This window comes from Anser anser (assembly GCF_964211835.1).
Source record: "Anser anser genome assembly, chromosome: 7".
Classification (NCBI taxonomy): Eukaryota; Metazoa; Chordata; class Aves; order Anseriformes; family Anatidae; genus Anser; species Anser anser.
In genome coordinates, this window is record NC_139727.1 from 30,078,489 (window position 1) to 30,099,481 (window position 20,993).

The 20,993-nt window shown below is 39.1% G+C and overlaps 1 protein-coding gene across 7 annotated transcripts in view; it reads right to left on the reverse strand.

Moving 5' to 3' along the window:
• Positions 1-20,993, reverse strand: part of LOC310902604 (VPS10 domain-containing receptor SorCS1-like) — a 292,328-nt gene that overhangs the window by 37,111 nt on the left and 234,224 nt on the right. For all 7 annotated transcript variants that reach the window (XM_083844425.1, XM_083844426.1, XM_083844427.1 and 4 more), the window contains 8 exons: positions 18,936-19,038; positions 18,438-18,514; positions 17,167-17,258; positions 16,039-16,146; positions 14,907-15,024; positions 12,967-13,097; positions 4,927-5,040; positions 3,763-3,934 (listed from right to left, as the gene is read on the reverse strand). In XM_083844425.1, the coding sequence (XP_083700551.1) occupies positions 3,763-3,934; positions 4,927-5,040; positions 12,967-13,097; positions 14,907-15,024; positions 16,039-16,146; positions 17,167-17,258; positions 18,438-18,514; positions 18,936-19,038 (915 nt within the window). The remainder of the gene's footprint in view (positions 1-3,762; positions 3,935-4,926; positions 5,041-12,966; positions 13,098-14,906; positions 15,025-16,038; positions 16,147-17,166; positions 17,259-18,437; positions 18,515-18,935; positions 19,039-20,993) is intronic.

A 20,993-nucleotide genomic window follows, 5' to 3' on the forward strand; every position in this document is an offset into this window, starting at 1 on the left:
CCAGAAGGCTGTAATCATGAATCTTCCTTATTAAATTCCAATCTTTGTATATAAATTGAAGTATTAAAACTATGAAACACAGTTCAAGGTTTTTAATTTCGGTACCCATGTTTTAGATTTAATTTTTAAGTCTTCAATTATGCATCGACTTGTACCTCTTCCTTACAGATGTTGAAAATGGATTTAATAATCTTCTGCAAGAGGCAAACACCACTGTTGTTGGATTGTCTTCATGAATTAATGTTTTCAAAGTCGGTTTTGTGCTTTCTTTAGGTCAACCTTTTTTCCCACTGTGGCATTTTCCTGTCACCATCAGAAAACATCCATCAAACATTTCCATTGCAACTGAGTATCTGTGCATGGGATACCTTTGGTCTATATCTGTTTAAGCATATGATTAATTTTAAAATATATTTATGTTCAACTTGATCAAATACAGAAAATCATGTTTTCATCTGTAAATTCCAGCTTACAGAGATGCTCTTAACTTTTTTTAAAAAAGCCAAAAATTAATAGAATTCATTGTTTTTTTTTTTTATGAGGACAAATAGCCTGATACTTTCCACATGCACTTCTTTTTCTACACCAAAACAGTTAATTGTACTAATCAAATCTCTCATCCTGACTGTCAGTTCTGCCATCACAACTCATCTATGAGCCTTTTCTAGAGGACTAGATCTTTTGCACTCCACAGGAATGAACAAGTATGGCCTCTCAGGACTATGCCAAATAATTCAACTCGTATGACTGGAGATGCGTTAGGAGACTGTGGTGTTTTGTGTCATTTTGAAGGAGAGGTCAAATTTGTATATTTTCATGGAATTTCAGTGATGAATTTAAAAATGCATGGAAGGCTATGATTTCTCCTAACAAGCTTGTCATTATCAGTAACACAGAAAATGCAATTATAATTCAGATGACAGTGGTATGGGGGAGAGGGTGTACTGATCCTTGGCTGTGTGTTACTAACAGGAACATGGTGGTATTAGTAAGACAAACAGCCATGATTCAACATGTGCGTTTAAAGTTAGGATGAAGGTTTCAGATTTTCGTATTCATTACTAAGTAACTTGTGATATCAAAAGGGGGAACACGCTAGGATATTGTGAAAAACTACAGCCTATGCTTTCAAGTACTCCTGGCTTTGCATCTTAAATTTGGGCACACAAACAATCAAAACAATCCTAATGTTAAGCTCATCTCCAGAGACTTCAGCTGAATTGAATTCTGAATCACACCAAAACACAGTGCTGCAGTGGGAAATGCTAATAGCACTGTCCTCCTGCCATCAGGGTCCTCCTAGCTCATTAAATGTACCCGAGACACAACGTACCTTGGGCAACCATTTATTAACATTGGCATTACAGAAACCCATTGCAATCTACATGAAATTCAGGGCTGTACTTGTATATTCACCTGGTAAGGGAGATTTCTCTGGCTTTATAAGCATTCAGCATAAAAATGAAAGGCATGGAGCGCATGAAGGAGAAAGCTCTATTTTCAGATGAGGGAACAAAAAAGTAAAAAGGTGAAGTTTCTTACTCAAGGTGACACAGAAAGAGCTCAGAGTGCAGTTCAGGAATGAGATCAGATGGCCTGAATTCTAGCCCATGGCTTGAACTGTTAGAACAAATGAGTTTTCCCACATATTAACCTAATCCAAACATCATACAGCAAAAGAAAGTAGGCAAAAGCAAGCCAAAATCTACTCCCAGTAGAGTGACTTTGGCAAGTGAGAACTAAAGCAGACCTGGAATGTCAAAGACTTTTGGCTGTCATTTTATCAAGATAAAAAATAAATTAGAGTAGGCAGTTTCTCTGTGAATTATTTGTAATGAAACAGCCAAAGCCCTGAACCATTCTGCCCTGAATGTCTTTACCATCCATTTCCTCAGCAAAGATGTATGAGCAATCAGACAAAACAAGTTTGAAAGCCATTGTGCTGCGAAGTGTTGTGCTACTGCTTTTAGTGTCTCTGCTGAAGCAGTACAGCAAATGTCTGATGTTCCTACCAATAACTCAAATACACAAATAACAGTTGGGTTTGTGACAGGCATGAGACCTTCATGACCATGTGATGGGGAAAGCATGCAGAAACAACACCCACTTAATAAAACTCCTCTATTTATTTTCTACAACAGAGCAGGAAAATATGCCAGGGATGCTGGGTTTAAGAACTTGAGCAGGAAAAATATCTTTGCAGTTTTCATTTTGTTTTGGGTTCAGTTTTTATTGCTGTACAAAAATAAAGCAAGGATTCAATTTGTTTAGGTTGAGGAAAAACTGTGTTGTTGAGTAGCACAAGTGAGAGGTACCAGCCCTTGGCCTGTGCATAGAGTCCTGGCCAGGACAAAGGATTAACCTACCAACAGTATTTTGAGGCAATGGGAAAATGTACTTTAAAGAACACCTGGATTTCTCTTGTGCTGCCATTTAGTGACAGAGATTCTGTTGCTATTCTGCCTATCTCAATAGAAATTTAAGAGCAAAATCACTGGTGTAAGTATGGTTCTCCACTTATTAAACACCTTAGCAATGCTTTATGCAATGGGACACCTGCTAACTACAGAAGGAGGTGTTGATACTTTCTGGCTGCTGTCATTCAGTAAGATTATCATGATGATTATTCCCAGACTAATATCAGAACTAACCTGGAGAAATCTTTCCAATCTAACACTGTATCATGGTCAGAATGACACAGTCCACGGTCCCAGCCTTGAGCATCACTGCAGACATAAGGAGACCCTCTAAGAAACCCCCCTGTGCTGTGGTTCCTGCCTGATTCCCACAGCTGAGCGTAAACGTCATTTCTTACTGCCATGATTTGCATCTGCTAATCTAAATCTACACTCTTTTAGTTTAAAGCCACTATCCCTTGTTCTGAGGGTCAAGTGGAACACAGGCAGGAACAAATAGAGCTGGGAGGCTGTGGTGTGTGGAACAGCTCTGCAGATCTGAAGGCTTCAAACAAACTGTCTCAGGGGGATACAGGAATATGGGAGATACAAAGATGAGAAGGGACTACAACTGACACATGAACACACACATATCTAGCCTTTTGTAACAAGCCTGATGCCTTCTCTTCAGCAATAACAGGTAGGACAGATTTGGTGAATGTTAAACATCCTAGATTATACTATGCTCCATACCAGTGCAAGGCAGAACTAAACATAAAATGGCAAGTTCTTGTTTTGTGATACCTCTGCCTTGTTTGAAAGGGACAGAAATTTCCCTTTGAGAAACAGGGCTGGACTATACAAACTCCAGAGATCCCTTCCAACCTCAGCTGTTTTGTGATTCTATGAATTTGATACTGTTTTATGGCAGGAAAGTTGTTCATTTGCTGGGTTGTTTAACTTTTCTGGTAGGTGCTGTGATTTTTGTCACTGAAATAGCTTATTTGGTAAATAATTTAGTGTATATACAATTATGCTGCTAGAAACGTAGTTTATTCTCGTTTAGCTTATAGCATATAACTGGCCCACTCGCCAGTCCTACTGTAAAATTCCCAAGCAAGGCCATTTCCCAGTTTTTATCAGCTTCTCCCTATTACCCTTTGCACAGCATAGACTTTCAGTCTCACTGTCTTCATACATCATCCATTACCTTTTAGAGTATAGTCTGCCCCAGCTACATCATGGAGCTGACTTTATCCCACACCCTCTTGGTTCACCTCTTCACCACTTTACAAACTTTGTCTGGCATGAATCAGACTGAAATACAGCCATGAGGCCTGGGATGCAACATAAAAATAGAGCTTACCTCTTCCAGCTGCACCAGGAAAGTGACGTTGTGTCCTTGCTCAGCTGTCAGTTTGCCATCAGTGGTGATTATGCGAAGCCCCTGGGGGGCTTTGCCAGGACATTGCTGTGGTTTTGCCGTGTACTGTTCTCTCACACCATCTGTGCAGTTATTAGAAACAACTTTCCGGTACCTGCAAAGGTAAAGAGAGAAATCTCTGCAAGATGCAAAGAGGTAGCATGACAGGGTTAACTGGAAACAGGGAGACATTTTCAAGGGTTCTTTAGACTAGGGAGGTTGGAAGACATCTTTTTATTGTTGCCTCAGCCAAGCAATCCCTGTGTACCTAACATACAAATAATTAATTCTGTTGTTAAATGGCATGTGATATTTAGCACATCTATATACCACATACTACATAAATTGCATAAAATGTAGAATTATATGATGACCTAGGTTATAAGTTAAATAACTATAGATCTATAAATAACATGCACATACAGTATGAAATTGTATTCTGTTATTATATTTTTAGGCGTAGTTAAAAAGATTTTCTCACATCATAAAACTATTCACTTCTCATCAGCTGTGAGACAACTCTCACTCAAGATGTAACTCTCTAGATCAAGAGAAATGACGAAGTTGAAGAAAAAAGCAAATTATGGCTATCTTTGAGTGTACAAAATGTCAAAGCAGCTTGGATTCCTTTGCTTTTATCACTTGCATGAGAAATGCAGCTTGAGGTCAGTCTTTTAATGTATAATGTATCTTTATTGTCTTCCAGGAGAGCCAAAGAACAAACAGCATTTGGACTAGCTGCCCATCTATTGCTTCTTTTCACTTATACATCAGTTTCATCCCTTTCCTCTAAACTGTTTTCCACCCTTTCTGCCTCACCTGATCCCACATGATTTTAACAGGAGACTTTTCAGAGATTTAGTGATCTGGCCTTTGCCTTACATTTTCCACTCAAGTTTCTTTATGGTATCATTTTTCATAGAAAGGTCTGGACAATACGTGATGGCAATCTGGAGGGCCAGACTGTGCACCCTAACAAACTCAATAAAGAGGTCCTAAGGGCTTCACCCAGCTTTGAGTCATCTATGGAAAATACGATCAGTAGTTGATACCAGGTTGAAGTCTGTATGGCTAGTCTAGCTAAAAAACACCTGGTGTGCTACTTACCCAGTGCTGTTGAGATAACTCTGTCCAATGCTGCAGTCTTTTGACAAGGAAGATGGATTATACCAAAACGCTGGTAAACACTGCCCATTGCTGTGACGTTCATATCCATAATCACTGTTTTAGCATTAAAAGAAAGTCACATTGGAGAAAAAAAAAAAAAAAAGATTTAACATGGGCATTAGTTCATGCTCGCTACTATGGATCCAGGTTTTGATTTTCCTCAATCTCTTTCCTAGGGTTTCTGATCCTTTTTGCTGATATAATAAAAGATTCTTCACTTGCTTTAGCTTTTTCTGGGGGGGAGTGTGGGGGGGTGAAGTTACCTTGCATGCATCCCAGCATAAACAAGCAGAACCAGATCTTTGTTTTATTCAGTGAGCTCATGAGCTACTTCTTTATCTGTTATCCCTCCATAGTCTAACACTATTTCTCAGGCACAGCTCTAGACCCAAATATAATAAAAGCCAGAGATCACCAAATTCTGTCACTGTTGTCTCAGTTGTATCTTAGAAACCTGAAGTGCTAAACAATTCATTGTATTTGAAAACTATATCACATTAGCTGTACAGGAAAAATTACAGCTCTAAGAGAGCTGAATGAAGGCATTAACAGAAGTATTTGGTAATGGCTGCAATTTTCATTTCTATTTTGGTTTGGAAGAGGAAATGCTACCAAAAAACATGTGTCAGAAACAATGAGTCAAACTGCAATCTTTTGTTGCAATTTGGGTTTAGCTATGAATAAATTTTCTTCAGTTCCACTAAAAATAAACAACATTTCCAACCGTTTTTGATTCCAAATAAAGACACTATAAAAATTGTTCATTTTTAGTTCCTTATTTGTGGAACAAATAAACAAACAAAACTCTTTAAACAGTATTCTGTTCTGTTTGGGTGGAAAATCATTCTTATTCCTTATACTGAGCTTTCTCCATATAGCATAACTGAGAAGTTAATGGATCATCATTTCTGAGAACTGCTATTCGGAGGTTCACAGACTCCTTTCCAATATTCCAGTTGCGACATGATCTTTGATCTTAAGTGATCTCTTTCTTTTATTTTTATTTTTTTTCCTTGTTATCTTTAATATCTTGGTATCCTGTAGCCTGATGTCTACAAAAGAGGATTAGGGTAAATTAGATTATGTGATCTAAGGGCTCATGTTTGTTTACAAGAAACACCAATAATGTGGGTAGAGCCAGTGAAGACTCTGTCCTGGTTCCTCTAAGGGCTGTTCAAAGGAGAACCATCAAACCATTTCTGGGGTAAGACCTACAAGATAATCAAGAGGGGAGGCTCTGCCCAGATTACTTTGTAGACTGAGCAGGGTTACCGCACACAGGGGTACAGAGCTCATTATACCATGCCAAAAAAGAGAATCTGGGGGTTGCACAAAGCTTATTATGGAATGCCAAGGGGAAGAACCAAAGGCAAGAAAAGGGAATGATCAAGGTGGTTTAAGGAGTGTACAAAAATGTACAAAATCAGAGGGAAAAGGAATGGGTTGTGTGTAAACGGGGTGTTTTTTTGGCCATGTCCTTTCACTGCATTGTTCTTTCTTATCTCATTAAATTCCATTTCTAACTGTTCTTCTGGGACAGGGGGTCTCTGTTCAGTGTGCACGTGCATGTCTAAATGTCAGCAACTGGAGTTAGACCATGGGTCCTAAGGCCCATGTGCCCATGGTGCCAGCAGCTGGAATCACTGGAGTGTTTGCATAGTGCCTGGGTGAGCATCAAGCCAGACAGGACAGTGAGAAGGATGAAAATCTTAGGAGCTATGTGCTGATGTGGTCACAAGTCTGGGCTGGATACCAGGTCTGTGAATTGATTATTGGTTTGGGGGCTGGCTACTGATGTAAAGTCATGTAGGTCTGGACCAGCTAGTGGAGACCTGTGTCTGTCTACATGTGAGGCAGCTGGGCACACCTGGGATCCAGGGGCCATCTCCTGGCAACGATCCACAGTCCATGCCTGTGGGCATGAGCATCAGCAACTGGAGCGTGGCTCCAGGGCTCAGAGGCCCATACATCCAAATGTCAGCAACTGGGGAGACTGGGCATCCCAGGGACAGCTACTGGACAGAACTGGGTGTCTAAGACCAGGTACTGGTGGGATCGATATTGTGCGTACATTTACATATGCATATATTTTCCACAAATGGGATTTCATCTTGATCACCTAGAGAGGGGACAGGATAAGGCAACTGGTGTTTGTACAAGTGCTGTGTTTTCTGTTTGGGTTAATCTGTGTGGCCAGCCATGTATATATGCATTGTGTGTACATTTGTGTCTGTCAGGAACAAATGCTCAACCTTGTTACTGCTTGGATCAGGGGATATAAAAAAGCTGCAGCAGCCTCACCTCTATCAGGCTACTGGATTCAACAACCACTAACAGACAGCAACCAATGCTGATTGACAGTGTGATCAATAATATATGTAGAATAATATTAACAAGAACAAGAATATATAAAATTATGAAGATTTTTTTTTCCAATTGTCTTTTCTTGCTGGGCCAAAACATGATGGTTTAAATAAAACTGAGTTGCTGTTAAACAATTTTAAGATCTCTCGGTTGTTATCAAAAGCTGGACAATGAGAGGAATTTTGTCACCGCTTTTTGCTCATGCCTGCAAGCTTTTCTTCTGAATCAAGAAAGAAAAATATTTTGAGGTAATCTAAAACCAGAGAAATTAAAAAGGTGGCATTAAAAGAAAACTAAAGCGGCACATCCCTTGGGAAAACTCTTGAACACCCACTGGACTGCACAATTGTTCCAAAAGAACATTTTGGCAGCTGTGTTGCTTGGGATAGCTACAACAAATAATTGAGAACATGCTCTAGGAAACAGCAATGAACTAGATGACCTAAATGTTTTTTTCCTCAGTTTTTGTGATTGAATTTTCATGAATCTATTTACTCAGATGTTAGTGACTGAATGTTGTTTAATTGCTTTGGAAGCATCAGCCAGCCTATTCTCCCACTGCCATGTGCTCCTGTAATCATCCTTGTTGGATTAAAAACACTATGGCTGTGGAAACACTTTATAATGAAGAATAACACCATTCTGATTTGCTTAGAGAAAACAAATATTTACATACAAGTGGGACTCTTGTATTTTTGTAATTCATTTGTCAACACTGCAGTGCTATATTCCTAAGTTAGCATGTGTCAGTGTAATTAAAAAGCTGTAACACTGTACACACACAATGTTCTGCAATCAGTTAGGTGAAAACAAAACAAAACAATACAGTAAAATCTGCTGCAGAGAGGATCAGTACCCATAGTCCAATTTAATACAGCAGTATCAAGTCTGTGATTTCTTACTACACACTTGTCTATACTCATGCTATAATTTTGCTTCCTGTTAGTACCCACAAATCTAGGCAAGGGAAGCTTGAGTTAACTAGGTTTGACTATACTTGGATCATATTTCTCAAAGTCGAGAGAATAAAATTATAGGATTTTCCACAACAGAAATAGTTCTAAGCACAGAAGTTTCACAGTGTCATTTTCAGGCTTGCAAATCGTCTGGCTCGTTAAAGTCCTACAGAAATATCATCCCAGTAAATGACACGAATTGCTGTTCCGTATCTCTCTACAGATGCAGCAGCCCCCCATTCACCTCCGCAATCTTGGAATCTAATGAATTCCTTGGCTACAGGCTGGTGCATGCAGAACACTGATGCTGACAACAAATTGCTGCCTACAATTTGGCACAACGGGCTTTGTAGCAATCAACAAGCATTAGCATCAATTGGATTGCCATAGCACGAGCCAGTATAGCAAAATCTGGAAACAGGAAAGGCATCAGCTTTAGACTGCAATCAGCTAGCCGAGTCACTGCCAGGTACCTGGGAATTGGAATTTGCATATATTGATGATATTTTCTGCCTGCCTGAAAGGAATTCAGGTGAAATAGATAATGTACCTATCAAAATAAAAGCAGAGCCATTTACCTGCATGGCTTGTTTTATCAGTGTGAAGCAGCCTATTGCCTAGCTCTTGATTACAATATTCATCCACTGGCCACTTTTACTGGTTTAAACTGGAATCCTATTTGTCCTAGTCAAGTAGGATGACAAATCCTTCTCCGTAATTAAAGACAGATACTCATTCAATCCGGAAATTCTATAACCCTGCTCAAAGTGCATGGTAAATTTCCTTATTTAAGATCATTATCAACGTAAGTAACAATCAAAGGATAAATAAATCCCTTAAGGAACTAGCTTGAATACAGACCTGACAAACATACTGTCATGTAAGAACTGTAAATCTTTGCGATATTAAAATTCCACCATTTCTAAGGTATAGACATAATCAGGTAAATCAGACAAGTGATTGCCTTGTTCATACCTTCTGAGACTCAGGAGATGACTTAACACGTAAGCACAGGATTTCCTTAATATTAACAGTTTCACCTTAAGGTCAGACACGCCAGAAACTGAAAACGTTACTTGTGGTTTTGTACTTTCTGCTTTGCAAACTTTTCAGACTTTAAATAGGGTGGAATTAAGGTACCTAGGATTAAAGTCCACCTTGTTCTGTAGATTCCAAAAGCTCTTGTAAAAATAATTAACTGTGGCCACAGCCCTAGTGAAGTCTTACCAGCACTTTATTAGTCTACTATCATTATCTAATACTGAACTATGGTATAAGTGTAAATTTATGTTAAAGAGAGTTATATTTGCTTCACAGTAGTACAGGATCTGAACTGGGATTTATCTCAGAGAAGGATGGATTCAACGACAGTTTGAATGACGGACCCAGGAAGACATATGGTTATAACTGCATCGCAGTGTTCAGAACAGGCTGCACCACCTTATGTTAATAGAGAATCTGAGATTCCCAGAGTCTTTCCAGTAAAATCAGGCCTGGAAGATATCTAGGCCCCTAAAGATGCAGAGATGCATCATAGACTTTGCATAGTGAATCCGCATTTTCCACAACCATTCAAAATGAACTAAAGATTAACTCAAAATTATTATTCATTAGTTAAATAAGCCTACCAGAATGATAAAGCAAATTTAGTTCATTTTAGGATGTAAATGTATGTGCATTTCAGAACTGGCACCTGCATGATCCTTGCTGATATCATCAGTGAAATAAGTACGTTTGATTCTCAATTGCACTAAGGCTCCTTTGCACCTCTTTGTCTGTTCGAAGTCACCAGCACCAGAGTGTACAGAATGGTACTTCCCATGGAGGTGTAAGATATAGGAATACTGATGGGAGAAGCCCTCAGTATTAATGGCAGTGGGTTCCGAGGGAGGGCTGACGGAGCAACACTTAACTCAAAGTTTCTATTAAAGGACCTGGGGGACAGGTAGCTGAAGGATGAGTACCACTAAAGATTTCCATCTGTGCCTGGGAAGTATTTCTACTGGAGAGATATTGCCGTAATAACATTCAGACGGCAGGAAGGAACACAATGGAAGGAAAGCGGGTAAATTAATGCTTTAATAACACACAAGTAACGGTGTCATCCATTTACCCAAATCAATTAAATGAAGAAGGACAATCTCGTTTCCAGGCCGTTGCTAGGACGGATTTGAGGAGGGTTTTCCTGCGTGTTCCCACAGCCCCCTATTCCTGAAGCGCTATTGCCCTCTGGCTGTCAGCTGCAGCCCAGGCACAGAGCACCAGCTCCCTGCCGGATCAGCTCTGGCCCCAGCTAGTTTTGGATCTAGGCCATGATAAAAGATGCCTAATGTCAGAAGAGCTCAGGTTCCCAAGGCTGGTGGAACTACAGTCATTTCCAGTGTCACTCAGTTTTGCTGCTGTGTAAAACAATAAACCAATGTGCCCTTTTCTCTGAGAAAGAACTACTGTGGGCTGAATGCAGATTTGAAACGAACCTTTGAGTTCTATGACATTACTAGGAGAAAAAAAAACAAATTAGAAAATCTTTATGTCCTTTATGATTGTCTTTTTTCCCCTGAACTGATAAGACAACACTCACGGAATTAACAGGAATAACACTTTTTTTTTTTTTTTTTTAACTTCACATGACCACACAGGTATATATCCTGTTTTACTCCAAGCTCTGATAAATTTAGATAACAAAATTTTCTCCATACAAATTCAGTGTCCAAACTACACTGATTGGGGCAGGGATTGTTGTCCTCATGCACTCTGTATGAGTCCGGATCCTGTAACCATTAATGTTAATATATAATGTTAATGTTAATATAATGTTAATATATTTATTTCAAGATTGCAAAAACAAGAACAGCCAGAAAAGGGGCTTCTCCCTGCCTGACAGATACGTCCCCTTCAATCCTCTCCAATTCAGAGCCCTGTCTAAAAAAGACTAATAAATTATTCAAATGCACCATGGAAATGTCATGAATGAGGATGATGAAAGTGCTTCTTCCTTTTGCATGAAGAAATCTACAGAGGACATCTATCAGCAAGACTTCATTCAACATTTTTTCTCCAAGCTTGGACTAGCTTATGCAGGATGCTTTAGCAGGGAAGCCTAGTACAGATTTCAAGAAGGCATGCACAGAATGCTATGGCAGAGAAGCAGCAGCTTTGCTTTTGTTAGCATAATAAAGCTGGGCTGACAAATACAGGTGAGCCAGCAGAATTGCTTTTTTTTTTTTTTTTTTGGCATTTCTTTTCTCCTCTGTCATCTGTTCCCAGTGGCTTTTCCATCTCTCTCTGGAAAATCTATGTAAAACTATGCTCTTGACTGTTTTAAGTAGATAAATAAGTGATGACTATTTCTGGTAAATATCTCTGAACTGGATGTTTACGGAAATATTTTATTCATTTTTCCTCAGAGGCAGTGGAGAAGGAAGCTGAAATGGATGAAGTAAAAATCCAGATCTGAGAACTATGTGAAAAACAAGAGCTCAGAGGGCATTGGAGGGGAACATGATAGTCTGCCCTGAAACAAAAGTGGTTCCATCAGGAGAAGGAAGACCCTCCTAGGCGAGGAAGGCTTTTTATCAGTTTGCTCAGCACAGAAACCTGCAGTACTTTTAAGGGTACTCCTCTCAAGCTACTTTTAATAAGCTGACTTTCAAAAAGGCCTAATTCTGCTGATTCCATCAGATTCGAAGGGTCTTGTGGGTCCACGTGAAATGTGAATGTCTGTCATATGTCCCCAAGTTTTTTCTGAGACATTATTTCACAGCCCGGCAGACATTTTGCAGAAAGTTTCCTCTAAGTGAATGTAAAAGAAATACAAGCATGTTTTCCCCTAGCAAGTATCACTGCAGTACTTTTGTTCTGTACCTAGCAACAAACTTTTGCAGCAGCAAATGCTGCAATCAATTTTATTAATATTCAGGACTGTTTCAGACTCAGAGAAAACATAGTGATAGTGAGATTCCAACATGGTGGTTCCGTGTCTGTTTTGTGCGAATTACTGTGAATCAGCAGGAATTTTGAAATGAAATCAGAAGCTGACATTTCATCACCCCATTAATAACTCGGCAATGGACACTATTTCCAATAGAATACAGGACAGAAGAAAAAGCTTTGGGAGATTAAGCAAATTAATGAATGCAATGTCAAGATATCAAATGTGATAGTCCAGATATAAAAAATGGCAGAGTAATTCCCTAGATATTTGATTTCCAGAAGCTGAAGGCTTGCTTAGTATACTATATATACTTATTTTTACATGTATATACAGATGTGTTTATTTATGTATGAATAATTTATTTTCTTAACACACACTATACACTATATGTATGTCATATATATTACTTTCAGAGCCACTCCTGGACATTGCTGAAGTTAGACTAAATGAACCTTTTACCTTAATACTGCAAAAAGCTCAGATGAGACCTGGAAAATGGCTTGTTCAGCGTCAGTTTTGTGAGAGCTTTAACAAGGATTACAGACACTCACTTCCCCTTTCTTTCTTTTGACATACCTACACTATCAGGGAGGAATCTACTTAGCCACCTACACATTTATTAATTTCTGCTCCCTGCAAGCCTACGGACTCTCTCGTGAATTCTGTTTTGTGGGGTGGGAACGTCATTTTAGGTAATCTCACACATTTTTTGTGCTCATTGCTCACCAGTCAAAGTCTGCCTCTGTGCACACACATGGCTCTGAGGTCATAGCCCCTGCATATTTTCCTTGCATGCATTTCTTCTCTGACTTGCGTTTCCTGTAGATCCTCTTTGCTCCCATGATGCAAGCTTCTCCCTGGAAACAAAACCAAAAATATCTTTGTCTGACACCCACCAGGCTGTTTGTAACACCCAATTTTTCAAGACTGTGCAATAATAGGGGCTGTGACTCAAGGGAAGAGGATGGGAAGTCAAATACCATGTCAGTACAGTGGAGCTAATTAAAGCTACTGAAGCTTTAATTGAAACTAAAGCAGCTTTTCCAATACACACCAATAAATGATCTGGGTTTATTTATGTATCAGACTCAGTCCTGAATTTGTTCCAAACCCAGTAAGTATTTGATTCAGGCCCATTTCTCATTTATAGATTAGGTTTCACAGCAACTGAAACCACAGCCTGATCCCTCTGCTCTCTGAGATAGAGCACGTCTATTTCTTTGGTCTAATCACTTTGGCAATGATTTTGTTCAGTGGAAATTAGTAATACACGTATATGTAAATACTTTCCACAGATTCTGAGTTCAGGTTTTTCAGGATTTGATTTGTTATGTACTGGATGTTAACACTTCGTTGTCTTTTCACTATCTTGAGCACCCTGTTAAAAATTTCTATCTAGGAAACATGGCTCAGCCTTGTAATCTCAAAGGAAAGCAAATCAAAAGGCAAAAGTCTACAGCCGTCTTCCTAAAAATAGTTCTGCAAACTCCAAAGCCAACATTGTCAAAGATATACTGCAAAATCCTTGGCATTTTTGCTTATGTGAGCACAAGAAAGTAAAGAACAAAAGACAGTGGGGTCTCAATTGTTACCTTTTGTGCTGTAAGTTAAAGAAAATATTAATGATACAGATTTGCCCATGAAAACAGAAGGGCTTGAATGGCAACTGGTGTAAAATGCTGTGGATTCTTGAATTTCAAGGAAGCTGTACCGATTTTCATCATCTGAAGATCTAAGTCATAACTGGTATTTTTGGTGTGGTGTTGTGCTTTGTGTGAGCAGCTAGTCTGAGTCAAGCTACTTCCATTTCATATTCATTATTAAATTCTTGCCCAGCACAAAAAGACAACCTTTGATCATACAAATGCTTGTATCTCTTTAGACTTCAGTGGAGCCTGTGGTGTTTATATAACCACAGAATTTGGGCTATATTGTGTTTTAATCTGATATAAGACAGGCATTGTGTCAAACTTAGCAGAGCTGGGAAGATGCCCCCAAGGCAGGCACAGGCACTGCACAGAGCATGTTGACTTGCTGGCTACTTGAGTGATGGTTCCAGGAGTGATGCAGCCCCTGCATCCAGGATGCCAGGGACAGGGCACAGGGGGACCCAAAAGAATGGGGAATAAAGTGTCCGGCTCTCACAGCAGAACTAACAGCTTAGAGTGATGGAGCAAGTATGAAAACAAGCGAATAAGACATGAGAGTGAGAGGGCTGGATTGTAGGGAAACAAGTTTGAGAGAACTAGAAGGGTCTTAAGATATTAACTATGAGGACAGAGAATGGAAGGAGAGAAAGGAGGTAAGGATGAAGGAATTGGATGGGAGTTCTCAGAGGGAAGGAGTTCAGGCCTCTTTCAGCAGCAGTGCTTCTGCTGCTGTTGCATCCCTCAGCTCTGGATAAGAATCTAAGCTAATAATCTGTATGGAGCCTCAAACCTCTGTTGTTTCTTTGACACAGACTCTTTCTTATCCATTAGTTACACAACAAGCCAAAAGGCAGCTGTTCATCCTTCAGGGCTAATACACCTATGTAACACAACAAAACCAGCTAATAAGGTACAATCTAATACATGAAGCTAACAGGAAAATAGAGTGGATCATGATGATCTTTAACTGTAGGATCATGTAGCCTCAGGTCAGATCCCAGCCTCCTTGCTTCTCACCTGGCTGTGGAGTTGCCAAGGCCTGTAGTCCTCTTCTGCACACCTCCGATCAAAAATGGACTTGTAGTCAATTTTTACCAGCTGCCACTCTGAGCGGTGGCTGAAATGTCCAAACACTCTACAGAACACAGCAGAAAGTGCATACAGTGAAAGGTAGCACCACATGGAGTCTAGTAGTTACAGAGGTACAGTCACTGACAAATTTCCAGCAGAGATTAATTGCTTTGGAAGTCCTAGTCCTACTGATTTTCACTTGACTGACATAGTGGAAGTAAGACTTAGGCTCCTAAATACCCACAAACCTCTTAGATTACCCATAGCTTTTATTCTGTGGATCAATAGCCTCCCAATTCTGTCTTTCTCCAAACTGATCAAACAGAGGAGACCTGACAGGCTGGAGACAGTCATACCTGCAGGATTTTCATATCTTAATTATGAGCTTTGGGAATCATTTCAACAAGAATTAAAATCAGTACATTAAGGTACCATTCTTCAAACATTTCTGTTAACTCAGGTTAGTTTCCAAGCCAAATATTTTGTTTATTACAGGTCAGTTCATTTTTTACAGACAGAAAAATAAATTTTCTCCTCTTTTTGCATACCTGATCTCAGGTAAAATGTCACAATTTTAGGCAGGGTGAACCCAGATTTATGCACAATGCAGTTCTCAGCATACCACATTGAAACTAATCACAATTTTTTGTGAGTCAGCCTCCAGGCAACATTTTATCATTCATTCTTACAAAGAATGTCTTCATTTTTCTGCTTCTCAGTTAAAAAATAGAAAGTAGTAGCAAAACCACAGCTATAAAAATAGTCCACCATTTTTCTCTTAAATATTCATTTGTCAAGAGTAACTCTGCTTTAAATCACATTCAGTTTGAGGAGTGGGGGCTCATGCTGGTAAGCTAAACGATAATGTGTTTACAGCTTGCAAGGAACCATACTGTCATTCCCTCAATCTACCTGAAATAGACATTGATGATTCAGCAACAGAAGTCTGCATACTCCTGGCTTCAGATAACACTCGGTTTGGTCACCAACCAGAAAGAGTGTTATGTTATAAACAGTCCTCATAAGATAATTATGGTGCGGTTCGCATCAGCATTAGTATGATGGCAAGCTCACTTACGTCATGATGAGAGTTTCCTCTCCAGGTTCCCCTAAAACTCCATCTACAAACAGTGGGAGGGATGTGAAACTGTACTTGCTCCAAGATTTCCCTTCATCAAAACTTAACCTAGTGGAGAAAGCAGAATTAGTATCTTATTTTATTCTCCTTCAACTTTACTTGAGGGGACCCACCAGTACACTACAGCTGCTATGGAGAACTAGGAAGCAGCTTTTGTTCTTGAATACTGCCTTTTTAGTCCTTGAAATAACTAATTTTTGGGGGAGCACCATAAATCATAGCATTGATCAAGCTTGTCTGGCATTATACTGCTAAGCCAAGGCCAATACTTAAGTGGCAGAAACTAATAAAGCTATATTAGAGATTGATGCTTTAAGGGTAAAACGTAGCCTAGAACTCAGATTTTTATTTATTTTTTAAATACACTGCTAATTTTGACCACCTTATTTTTAGGTCAACAACATAAGACATTTTAAGGAGGTTAGATTCCCAGAGCACAAGAGGTTCGTCTCTTCTGACCAGCATTCTTCCCTGCAATGGGTCTAAGTGAAAGCTTGTAACCACTCCTCACTTCTTAAGACTTGAGTCTGTGTGTTTTAGATATTGATATAAATCTTAATGTAATGACAGTAAAACATTCAAAACAGCATAAAACTATTCTACCTACCATATAAACTGAAGGGTGTTAACTAGAAGGGACATTTTTGCCTTATTGGCTACATAACCCTAATGATATTCAACAAAATTCTCATTCATAAGTGTTGCCTGCCATATAGAAGACAATTTCATCGATAATTTTTAAAATTAAGAGTACTTTGGCAACTCAATAAGAGACAAAGCCATAATCCAAACTACATATTATATAAATAACCAAATTTAAGAAGCCAAGGCTTAGTAAATCAGGGAAGCCATGGAATTATCTTGACAGTATCTAAGATCTGGCCAAGCTGAAACTGGGCAAGCTGGAATTGCAAAGATTTAGCTTTATGAGTTAATTTGCCAGTTCCTTAAATGATATTTTTCTAGATTGCAGCTACAAAAAAACCTGTGACTGCAGCCTAACTTCTTACTTCTTCACATCTATAAGGAAGGGCATCAAACCATCACATTTAGAAACAGAGTCATTACCAGAGATGTCTAATAGGCAGAGATGTGTGTTTTATGGCAACCAGTACTCCACCTTGATCCAGGTACAGAACACTGTGCTCCTCCTCAAAGATCTGGAAAAATAAACATGTACTTAGATCTATTTTCCTTAGTATCAAGAAAATGTAATAGTTCAAACATGATCATGACAGAGGATAGGCATGTGCTACAGAAGTTACTGAGTAGAGGAACACAACCTGTATGAAGCCAGTTCCTGTTTGTGTTTTTTTTTTTTTTTTTAATTTTTCCAGGTTCCAGAGAAATGCCTCTGCTTAGCAGAAAGTTAGAAACATGAACTTCTGCAAGGACCAACAATTTTCCTCTATTTGATGACAGAGTTTTGTTTGAAGAACTTGATGTGCCTGCATGTATCTGGCCATAGCACACACAAGTGATGTAGAGGTAAAAATGATGGCTGGTCAAGCACTGTAAAATAATCAGATTCCTGGAATATCAAATATTTAAACAGATTTTCTTTTCCTGTCTTTTTGGTTCCTGCTTTCTGCAAATATCTGCTCTCTAGTTTTTGTAGCAGTGCTTGTGAGTCTGTGAAAGTGACACTTGGTCTCCATGATGTGATATCTCATCTAGAAAATGGGAATAGAAGTTCCCTTTCTGAAGATAAACACACTAAAGAGTAACAATGCTTTGTTAACAGGTGGGATTCCACTAAATACTAGGAAATTGATTTAACTGCATCATCCAGTCTCTTTCTGCTATCATTGAAGAGACAGAAGCTTCAGAACAGGATGAAATGCATTCTGTCTTTTTCTCCACTAACTTAAGAACAAAGCAAGGTAATTGCTTTAGAGAGACACTGAGCTTTGGACAATTCAGCTCAGGTGAAACGAGTCCCACACGTGAGGGATAAGTAGACTAGTGTTACTGCTAATATTCTGGAAAGTATAATAATGGATGAAGAGAAAAATGATTTGATCAGTACAAGAGATGAACAAAAATAACAAGACATTCTTTCATTTTAAATATCCATATTTCAATCTGTTCTTGTCTGCTACAGGGTTAAACTGAAAAATAATTTTCTGTTATATAATGCTTAATGACATACATAGTCCTATTCTTTGGGCATCTCTCTACCTCTCAGGAGAGAAGTCTTCCATTTTGTGTAGATTTGCAAAAAGCTACTTTGAATTAAAAAAAAAAAAAAAAGGAAAGAAAAGCAGCAACATTTTGAATCTATTTCTTTGACAATTTCCTACAATTATTATTTAGATCTGTGATTCAGTGTCATATACCTGTCTCCATGTGTTCCCAGCATCTGCAGAAACAAACATGCTGATGTCATCATCTGACAGTTCAGTGCCTATATTGCCTGTAAGAAGAACATTGATTAGCGATACAATACTTCAAGAAACATCAGAATTACCAAATCGAGAGTAAACATATTTATTTTCCTTTTGTAAGTACAGAACTTTTAGTTTTGGGAAGAGAAGGGAGGAGAAAGGAGAGACATTCAGTTTGAAGAAAATATATGTTAAAAAAAAAAATCCATTTTATACAGTTCTATACACCTCTATACACAAAGGAAATTGCCTGTTTTGAATCTAATGTCTGTGGTAATATAAGGCTCAGTCCTGAAAGCCAGTTTCCATAAAAAATAGGTAAGTTGAAGGTCCATGAAGACTTCTGTTTGTGACACCCCACAAGCTAGTCAACACCTTCCACAGCTATCATATGCTCAACATTTTCTGTGTTTGCACATCATATACAGGAAATCTTTAAATGTTTCATACCTGATGCTACAATAATGCTGGGGGCAGTGTCTCGACTGGCGATGTTTCCTGAGGTATAGGGATTCTCTGAGACCTTCAGATGAAGATGAAGGGAGCAATAGGGCTATGGAGAAAGGGGAAATAAAAGTAAAAAGCAGACACAACTTGAAGTGCATGCTCCTATTTCTACAGGCTTTTGTGCTGTATAGGGCATAAGATATCAACTAACAGTTACTCTCAAGAAGCCCAAATACTTCTTCCTAACAACTGTATCCAGCCACCCTCTGAAATACATGGCCACTGTTCTGGTTCTGTTGTGAGACCTTTGCTGTTCTTTTCCAATGTAGCCCTTTCCCATTGAGAGTTTCACTAGGTTGAAACTCTCTTACGAAGATGAGATCTTTGAGGCTGTTCTCACAAAGGAGGCAACTAGACTTGCAAGTGCAGGTAATGGCAGGGACTACCCAGCACTCCTGACTATTGGGTCTCTCGAGAAGCAAGCTAGGTTATAGATACAATGAAGGGACTCAGAGCAGCAGTGCTCAAGCTATTTTCTACAATGAGAAGCAATATAAACTTACCAGTGTAGTGTGGTAGGAAGAAATATCAGGACTGGGAAATGTCAGCTTAAAAGTTTTTTAATACAATACTTCATCAACCCATGTGGATGTGACCTTTGAGATTTCAATACAAATACATCAATAGAAACCTTACCTATTTCTTACTGATTTTGTATCTCAGGTACTCAGATCAGACAGGAATGGTACAGAATAAATCAGCTGAGCAAGAAGGTAAGAAAGGCAGATTTCCTAAGTTGCCATTATGATTATCTCCAGATCTGTAGTCTGACAATTTCTGAAAATTTCTGATAATTTTTACTTTCCTTTAGGTTTTATTTTTATTTTCATTTTTTTTTTCTTCTTCCCCCCTTCCAAACCTCATAGAAGAGGCTATGGGAGAGGAAGGGGAAAAATACTGGCAAGAAAACCTGAAGCAAACTGACCAAACTGAGGGGTACATCAGACAGTCTGGGCACACAAACACAGCAAAGCACATGCTTCAGCTTGCTTGCCTGTATGACAAGCAGGATGCTGTACAGAAGGATCTTCAGGCCCTAAGGAGGCAGGTCTCTCTCTCTTACATGTCTAAGTGCTAATTTTCCAGCCTCGTAAGTTTTGTAGGCTTCCTCTGCAGTCACTGGAGGAAGACCAATAATATATCACATCTCCAGGTAGGAGTCTAGTACTCCAAACTGAAAATCTCCCTGTGGATAAAGACAACCACAAAAGGCAGGTTTATTTATTTATTTTAAAGGTGTGTGAGGGTGGTGAGGAGGGTTGGGAGCTCTCACTTACATGAGACAGGAAAAAGAGACATGGGATGGTGCAGAAAGGAGCACAAGCTGCCAAGTGGGATGTACTGAGCAGCCTAACTCTAACTGACAGCCTTGCAAGGGCAGCTTCTGGAGCAGCCTGGGGGCACAGGGAGGGAGTGGAAACCAAATCGAGCTGACATGCGTGCAGGAAGTGGAAAAACATTACAAGGGAATGAATTCTTCCCTTTTACAGAACTAAACACAGAACATGTTTTTAAAACTAACATACTCCAAGTCCACCTTAGAATTTTCAAGACAGTAGCTAATGGCAGCAGCTCAGACAATTCCCCAATCTGATAGATTTGATCTCACTAGACTCAAATTTTTGTGCTACCAAAAATTTTCTTTCAAATTAGTAACACTTTACAGATATAGTAGACAGAAATGGAATAAATACATCAAATATTAAAAGCCATATCACCTCTCTAAGTAGAGAGACAGTGTCTCTAGTGGTATGATTTATTGATTGGAGTGCAGTACTGCATAGAGACTGCACTGACAACTGGACACAACTTAAAAAGCAACTTCTCCATTCCAGCCAACACGTTGTATGTCTAAGACCTGTTCTATCCTGCAAGGGGGCACAAAATAATTATTCAGATCAATCATAATTTGTGTAGAAGCAAGCGCTCCATGGATGCCTAGCAGCTACTACTGACTGTCCCTGATCAGGAGTCGGGACAAGTATTGCAGTACAAGGATAA